The 8,855-nt window shown below is 51.4% G+C and overlaps 1 protein-coding gene across 1 annotated transcript in view; it reads left to right on the forward strand.

Moving 5' to 3' along the window:
* Positions 1-8,644, forward strand: part of OC90 (otoconin 90) — a 29,689-nt gene extending 21,045 nt beyond the window's left edge. The window contains exons 10-13 of the mRNA XM_078071670.1: positions 1,772-1,888; positions 2,988-3,159; positions 5,826-5,932; positions 8,153-8,644. Of these exons, the coding sequence (XP_077927796.1) occupies positions 1,772-1,888; positions 2,988-3,159; positions 5,826-5,932; positions 8,153-8,490 (734 nt within the window). The 3' untranslated portion in view covers positions 8,491-8,644. The remainder of the gene's footprint in view (positions 1-1,771; positions 1,889-2,987; positions 3,160-5,825; positions 5,933-8,152) is intronic.
* The last annotated feature ends 211 nt before the right edge of the window (positions 8,645-8,855 follow it).

The following is an 8,855-nucleotide window of genomic DNA, read 5'->3' on the forward strand; positions in this document are numbered from 1 at the left end:
CCACCCCCCAGGGAATAGAGCCCTGAGCAAAGACATGGAAGCCCGGATGTATGAAGCAAACCAATATGGCAGGTTGGGGAGAGACTGCCAGTCAGGGGGCCCCTGAGATGCCCAGGCTTCTCCCAGCGCTCTGGGTTTGCAGACGGTGGGGCAGAGCCTACAAAGCTCCCTTTGTCTGGACCAGACTGGGTTGGAAGTGTCACTGCCTCTGGTCAAGAGAACAGGTGGGGCTGACACAGAGCGAAGGGAGACCTGGACGGCCTGGCACTTAATTCAGACTACGATGAGAAGGTCTTCCAGGATTCCCAGGAGCTCGAGGCGGGTTGTGCTTGCCTACGTTACTGAGCACCAGGAGTTAGCTTCATTTCTCCACCGTTCTTATCTCTTCACTTGTGAACACCATGCATGGCAGGCTCATGGTAGTAAATATGACATAGGCTGGGACAGTGGTGGTCGCAAGATGTCACGCAGCTGGTCTAGCGTGGGCTCCTGTCCAATGTAACGTTATCACAGAGTATGTGTTTGTTATATTTATGTTCCATTTATTTATTTAATATTTTAGCACATTTCATTTATTTATTTTTGTTTCAAATTTTTATTTAAATTCTACTCAGCTTGTGTAATATCGGTTTCAAGAGTAGAATTCAGTGACTCATCACTTACATATAACACCCAGTGCTCATCACAAATGCCCTCCTTAGTACCCATCCCCCAACTAGCTCACCCCCCCACCCACCTCCTTCCAACAATCCTCAGTTTTCTTCTCTATAGTTAAGAGTCTCCTATGGTTTTCTCCCCTCCCTTTTCTTTATCTTTCTTTTCCTTTCTCCTGTGTTCATGTTTTGTTTCTTAAATTCCACATGAGTGAAATCATATGGTATTTGTCTTTCTCTGGCTGACTTATTTCACTTAGCATAATACCCTCTAGTTCCATCCATGTCATTGCAAATGGCAAGATTTCATTCTTTTTTGTGGCTGAGTAATATCTCATTGTATTTATACCACATCTTCTTTATCCATTCATCAGCTGATGGACATTTAGGCTCTTTCCATAGTTTGGCTATCGTTGATAACGCTGCTGTGAACATTGGGGTGCATATACCCCTTTGAATCTGTATTTTTGTATCCTTTGACAGTGCGATTGCTGGGTCATAGGGTAGTTCTGTTTTTAACATTTTGAGGAACCTCCATACTATTTTCCAGAGTGGCTGTACCAGTTTGCATCCCTACCAACAGTGTAAGAGGGTTCCCCTTTCTCTGTATCCTTGCCAACTTCTCTTGTTCCTGCCTTGTTAATTTTAGCCATTCTGACAGGTGTGAGGTGATATTGTGGTTTTGATTTGTATTTCCCTCATGATGAGTGATGTTGAGCATCTTTTCATGTGTCTGTTGGCCATCTGGATGTCTTCTTTGGGAAAATGTCTATTCATGTCTTCTGCCCATTTCTTAACTGGATTGTTTTTTGAGTGTTGAGTTTGGTAAGTTCTTTATAGATTTTGGATACTAGCCCTTAATCAGATATGTCATTTGCAAATATCTTCTCCCATTCCATCGGCTACCATTTAGTTTTGTTGATTGTTTCCTTCTCTGTATCACAGAGTATTTGGAAATTCTCATGTAACATCTATGGATCTGCAAGCCCAGATTGAGGATGCTATCCTAACACTTTGTTCTTCTGAAATATCTGCATTTGGGGTTGGTCGTGTGTCCATCAGCAAACCTCTTCCTGAACTGCTTGTTGAATATGAGCCATAATGTTGTGCATTTTCAGGATCTGCAGAGATTGTTCTCTCGACAAAAGGAGTAACCATGGTCCCCGCCGGTTTAAAATCTTTGGGCTTAGCTGTGTCATCCATCAAAAGTGGCCTGGAGGAGACAACTGGAAAAGGTGAGTGGGAGCAGGCAGAGAAGCCTCTGTCCTCTCTCAGACTTGAGATCCTCTGGATGGGTTGGTAACAAAGGCCCTTAGGCCATGGTGTCATACCGTGACCTCTTCATGTTGGTGGGACTAGAGGGGACCACCCCTTGCCAGGTGAGGTCATGGGACACAGAGGGGACCCGACTTGCCTGTGGTCACTCAGCTGCTGAGCTGGGGAAAGGGGCCCACTGGCCTAATGCTCCCATCCCTCTTACTGGTGCCCAAGGGAAGAGCTTGGCATGGTGCACACCAGGTTGTTGGAAAGAAGGAAACACCTGGGCTTTCACTCCCTTCCCCTTCTCTCTCCTCTTCCCAGGGGCCCCACTAGTGGCCCTGTACCTGCAAGGAGCTATGGCCGCAGAGAAGGGCTTTGTTAGTACCAGGCCAGCCCTCCACAGCATGCACTACAGAGTGATGGAAAAAGCAGCATTTGAGAGGGAGGCTGGGCTGGGAGCTCCTCGCAAGGCCCCTGGCTTCTTGGTTCCCCCCGCCAACCCCACCACTGAACCTGTGATCATGGGGTCTGCACAGTGGACTGTAGCCAGGCTTGGCCAAAGTTGCAGGCAGAGAAGGAGGGGACAAGGGTGGAGAGGAGGGTGCAGGAGGGCAGAGGCAGGGGCAGAGAAAGAAAAATCAAGGGCTCTGAAGGCGAACCCAGAGTGTGCTAACCTGCTGGAGTCAGGAGGCCTAGGAGGACAGACAGGATGCCTCCAGGACGCTGGGCGCTGCCCGGGCCTCAGTGGGACATGGTCACTCTACTCAGCAATCACATGTGGCCGAAGAGCACCTCTGGTCCTGACCAGCCCCCCACCCTTCAGGGGGATTTAACCAGGAGTCTGGGCGGAGCTGTAGAAGCCTGGCAAGGAAGACTGGCTCTCTGAAAGCCAACTCATGCCAGACGGGATGCTAGACAGGGGGACTAGCCCGTAGCAGCTTTCCCAGCAGAAGGGCAATGGGAGGTGAGGACACAGCATTTCCTCGGATGTTCAGTACCCATCTGGATCACTGCCTGCTGGTGTGAACTCTGTCCCGATGTCCCTGCTCTCCTGACAGCCCTGTTTCTCATCAGCCTGTGACAGGTTCACCTTCCTGCATCTGGGAAGTAGGGACAATGCATGGGTGATGCCTCAGCTCGGAGAGATGCTCTTCTGCCTGACATCCCGATGCCCAGAAGAATTTGAATCTTACGGCTGTTACTGTGGGCAAGAAGGACGAGGCGAGCCAAGGGATGCCCTGGACAGGTAGGGACATGTGAGGGTGGCAGGCCGGTGGTGCTGACGCTGCCCTCCGTGGGAGGTGATAACTCTCCTCTCCAGTGGGCATGGCTTCAGGCTTCACAGAGAGCACTGCCTGACTCGGGACGGCTGCTCACCATCATGGGCAGCTGAGGCTCAGACTTGTCCACGGTCACTCAGCGGTGAAGGGGCGGAGCCACACAGATCCTGACCTGTCTATGTGGTCTTTGGTCCAGGTCTTTGCCCTGCAGGGGGCCACATGAAAGTTAGCTTCTTAATAACTTTTTTAAAAAAGATTTATTTACTTATTTTTAGAGAGAGATTGAGAGAGAGAGAGAGCAGTGGGGAGGGACAGAGGGCAAGGGAGAGAGAGTCTTAAGCAGACTCCGTGCTGAGCGCGGAGCCCGACACGGGGCTCAATCCCACGACCCTGAGATCATGACCTGAGCCGAAACCCAGAGTTGGACACTTAACCAGCTGAGCCACCCAGGTGACCCAGCTTCTCTATAACTTTTAAGTATAACTGCTTAATTTTATATCTGCCACTCTTGGAAAAATTTTCAGGGACCTCGTGCATTGGTGAATCCATTCATTCATTTATGTATGCGTTCAACCCTCCTTTCTTGAGCTTTTGCTCTGTGCCAGGCACTATGCTGGGTGGTGGAGACACACAAATGGTTAAACCTGAAGGAAGCAGAGGGAAAGAAACTCCTGGCATCCCCAGAGGAGCTGCCTGGTGCAGGAGATGGGCACTTCAACCAAAAGACCACCAACATCATAAATGCGGCCGTCAAAACAGGGGGAACAGTGGAGGAGTCAACCTAGACATGAGCTGCAGGAATATTCCAAGAGTAGAGTTGATAAGGCGTAAAGCCTGGCCACACGTGGGGACTGTCCCAGCCCGTGGCCAGTGGGCTCTGCGCTCAAAAGGTGTAGGACCCTTGGGATGGTGGGGTTGCTGAAGGAAAATCCACAGCTGGAGTAGATACTGGAGACAGGGAGAAGACAAGGCCCAGTGTCGTTAATATGCAGCCTGAAGTGATGGCAGGCACATGGGGCACGTCACCTGCAGGTGTCTGGCTGGCTGTGTCACTCCCCCAGCCACCCTCCTCCCTCCCTTTTCTCCCCTCACCGCTCACGGCCATCTGGCCCTACCATCCGACCAAGCTCTGCAGGGCATCCGGTGGGGAGGAAGGTAGGGGCTCTGCTCCACAGGCCACCTTCAAAACTTACCTCCCACCGGGTGACACGGAAGATATGTCTACTCTAGCAGAGTGTAGACCACACTGTGGAATCGTAAGCATGTCTACATGAGCAAGTTCAACAATGTGGGCTCCACTGTCCGAGACAGAGTACTCAGTGAGACAAAGCAAGCGGTAAAAGTCTAGGCAGAAGTCACTGTGTCCTGTTGAACCCCATGGAAAGAAACCGGGGTCGCTCCTGACCACTGGCCATATTTCACAAAAACATGAGATTTGATTGGGCAGGCAAGTAAGTTACAATATGGCTTCCCTGACCTCCACTGGGAAGAAATTAAAACAAAGCCATCGCCTTGACCAAGGAAGAGTTACTCAAGTTGATCTCATCTTCTGCAAGGGTGTCTTTTCAAAACTATGTATACTTTACATTTTGGGCAATTTGAGTGACTTCTAATGGTATTTTGATCATAGGTGATTTCTGATTTATTCGCTGACTTTAGATTTTAACTATGATATTAGCTTTCCACCACCACCTGCCCCAGGCAGGTGCACGCACCAAGAGTGTGTGGCTCAGCTGTGAAGACAACTGAGTGGGACTGCCATTTGTAACCGACACAGGCCTCCAGCCATTGGCCACTGTGCCAGGCACAGTGGTGGTGCTCCCACACCCAGTGGTGGTGCTGGCAACATGGGAAGCTGATACTTGGCTGAGCACAGGCTCTACAGAAAGGCATCCAGCCATGACAGAGCCCTGCTCTGGCTGTGGCCTCTGACGCCATGTAAGAACTATTTGAGGATGGGGTGAGTGAGTGGTGATGGGAAGATTTTGGGAGAGTGGGAGCTCCTCTGGGCTGGAGCCGTCACAGGATTCCTCTGGATGTCCATGCGGCTGGGGGACCTGGAGACTGTGAGGCTTTATCAGGCCCTGTTGGGGGGTTGTCTAGACACCGATTCATTCCCATATGGTTACTGAGGTCTTGCTCCATGCTGGACGCTTTGCCAGATGTTGTTCTTTATTTATGCTCAAGATCATTACTCTGCCCTCTTTCAAGGCTGGGGTCCAAAGGGGTGCCCTATGGATGTGAGATTAACTGTTCTATTAGGTAAAATGTTGGAGGGAGTGGGGTCACTGCTAGTCCTGATGGTACCTTTATGTAAACGAAAAATGGCACCCCTTCCTCAAGACTAGTTCCATCTGTTGGCAAATTACTAGCATAAATATACAAATCATTATCTTTGCAGTCAATGAAGTGATTATAAGAATACAAAAAAAGATTTTTTTGTAAATAATAATATACATACAGTGTGACTGACAGTTTTAGATGTGGCATCTTTGTGCAGTGCACAACCTAAACAACCATACATGGTGGTCCTATGTGCACTGGAAGGGAGGGCTTGGCTTCTCTGTAGGGATTGTGGGAGAAGCAGTCCTTGTAGGAATTCCTGACTCAGCTGGGTTTTCCTTGGTCTTAGGTGCTGTTTTTCCCACCACTGCTGCCTGGAGCAGGTGAGGAAACTGGGCTGCGTGCTTGAGAGGCTTCCTCGGTCACCAGTGGAGTGTGTGGACGGTACAGCCAAGTGTAAGTGCTGCGGGCCTGTTCAGTGAGCTGTGCCTTCACTCAGGTCAGCATCACGTATGGCTCAGGCCTCCCGATGCTTTCCCAACCACGTTTTCGTCTATAATGTGATTTAATACTTTTCTTAACCGTGAGGCACACTTACTCCCTGATCCTGCTGAGGGCATGGAAGTTCAAGAGCTGCCGAAAGTCAGAGCTGGGTAGGAGCAGACCAGGAACAACAGAGCCCGTGCTTATGGAGTGCCTGCCACGTGCCGGCCAAAGCTCTCAAGATGGACTAACAGAGTTAATCCTTCCAACCATCCTGTGCGGAGGCCCCGAGTCCTCCCCTGACGGAGGAGGCGGCCGAGGCCGAGGTCACACTGTAGAAAGAAGTTGGTGGTGGGAGCAGGAGTGGGGCCTGGACTCTGCCCTCGCTCAGCAGCGGCAGGGGCCTCCCTGCCTCCTTGCGTGCAGGACCACGTGCACCTGTCACGTCCGGGAGCCCCATGCCACTCCCGCACTCACTCACTCACTCATCTATCCCACACGCCTTTCCTGGGAACTAGGAAGGCACTGAACAGGCACGATCCCTGCCCCAAGTCCCCCACAGCCTGGAGGACAGACAGTCACGCAGGTGACTGCTCTCATCCCGGGTGGAAGGTGCTCACCGGAGTGCAGAGGCTCCGGGAGCTGCGGAGGGGGTCTGAGCCCCCAGAGCAGGACGCGGCGGTGGGAGAACTGAGCAGAGTCAGAATGATGGTGAGGAGGGATCTTAGAAGAGGTTGTCAGGTTCCCAGATGGCCACGCTGGGTGTGGATGTTCCAAGGGAAGTGGAAAGAGGAAAATCGTGGCATTTGGGGAACTCTTGGCAGTGTAAGAACAGAAAGTGGGGGTGGGGGACGGCTGCGGTGGCAGGTGAGGCGGGGAGCTAGATGGGCACCAGATGATCCTGTCAGGGCACGAGGAGCCGGGGCGGGTTTAGAGCCACGAGGGACAGGATCAGATTATTGTCATCGTGCCGTGGGGTCTCACGTGCCCCAGACTCCCTGCAGCCTCACAGGGGGCCTGAACTCCTGTGGGGCTCCAGGGACCCAGGTCAGCCCTCCGTGAGCTCGGAGCAGTGTCCTGGACCAGACGCAGTGCTGGGTCCTGAGAACTGTGGGCAGGGCCTGCTCTGCGCTGTCCGGACACGAGGCCCGGAATTGCTCAGGGGAGCAGGCTCGCGTGTGTGTCTGCTCTGCTCTCGGGCCTGTGTTTGCGTGCCCCTCCTTTCGCTTCCTCGTGTTGGAGGGCAACAGGGTAGGAAATTTAGAGGGTCTGCGTGCTGAGAAAAAATCTGGCTGATGAACACTTCATGGTAGGTTCAGATGCAAAAAAGTCAGAACAAACACATCTTTAGCTTCACTGAAAACTACAGGTAAGAACAGATACTTGCAGGAGGCGTATCTAAGTACCTTCAAGCGCATTACTTCATCTGAGTCGGATGATATCCATCCCCAACCCCACTGCATGCAACTGAAACATTCACGAAATCGGGTAGGGTTGCTAGATCCAGCACATAAAAAAGACATTAACTTGAATTTCAGATAAACAACAAATAATTGTTTAGTATAAGTATGCCCCAAATGGATATACTTATATGAACATATTGATCTGAAATTCACATTTAACCAGGCATCCCATATTTTATCTGGCAAAGTTAAAATAGACTGCACCAGAACTACTTCCATCTGACAAAGGGGGAAGGTCTGGCCCAGAGAAGTAAGGAAGTAAGATATTTAACAGTTCTGTCCAAAAAACATTTTCCGAGTGCCAGCTCAGGAAACAGGGGTCAAGGACTGCCTTAGGTGCTTGAACACATGGGCTCTGCCACCAAGGTTCTCCATCCAGCGAGAGGGAAAGGTAAACACAGACACAGATGATTCACGCACAATGTCATTAACACACAACCTGCTGGGATAGGAGCCACAGGCGGGATCTGATGGGAGCCCACGGGGAGCTATTCCCTTTACCCTGGGGGCTCAGGGAAGCTTTTCTGGAGGAGGGGGTGCCAAGGGGAGTCTTGACAGACAGGTATGAGTTCACCAGGGAAAGTGAGAATATTCCCAGCAGGGAGATCACGGATGCTGGACATCGCGAGGCTCCAAGATGGTGGGTGGGGGGACAGGGCTGAAGGGGCAGGCAGGCTGGCCACATGCCACCCTACGTCACACGTCTGCCACTCTGTTCTTGCCCTCTAAGGTGTGGGGCAGAGCCTGTGTGCGAAGCTGCTTTGTGCCTGTGACCAGATGGTGGCCGAGTGCGTGGCCTCTGCCTTCTTTAACCAAAGCCTCAAGTCATCGGGCACACATGAGTGCCAGGGCCACCAGCTGTCCTGCGAGGACAGCATGCCCGGGGGCCCTGCGGCTTCCTCCCCTGGCTCCAGCTCCGAGGAGGACAGCGAGGAAGCCATGTCCCACACAGAGGGCCGCAGAAGAACCAGAAGATTTCTGGGGAAGTCACTTGGTCCTGTGGGGACTAGGCGACAACATGGCCCCAGAGAGACCCCTGGAGAAAGCAACAAGCGCCCCCCACAATAGGTTCCTCCCATTACTGTCCTCTCTTTGCGCCTCCATCTCTGTCCTCCCGTCCTCAGCACAGGCTCAAAGGGAAAAGAGCTGGCGAGTCCCTTGCATTGTGATGCTTGTCAGCTCGCATGGGAATGTGTTCTATACTTCCTTCAGTGCACCCTGGGAGCTCAATAAAAACTCCAATCAGTGTTCGTTTTGGTTTTGTTTTGAAGAAATGCTGTAGATACTAGTGCATGAGTAAATGCCAAACGTAAGATGACAGAGCCATGGAGCCAAAAATTATCTCCACTCCCTCATCACTGAAAGCTACTTTTCCTTTTATTAGAAAAAAAAGGGGGGTATATTTTTAATCAATCTTAGGGGATCACCTGTGG

The sequence above is a fragment of the Halichoerus grypus genome, chromosome 5 (assembly GCF_964656455.1).
Source record: "Halichoerus grypus chromosome 5, mHalGry1.hap1.1, whole genome shotgun sequence".
In the NCBI taxonomy this organism is placed as follows: Eukaryota; Metazoa; Chordata; class Mammalia; order Carnivora; family Phocidae; genus Halichoerus; species Halichoerus grypus.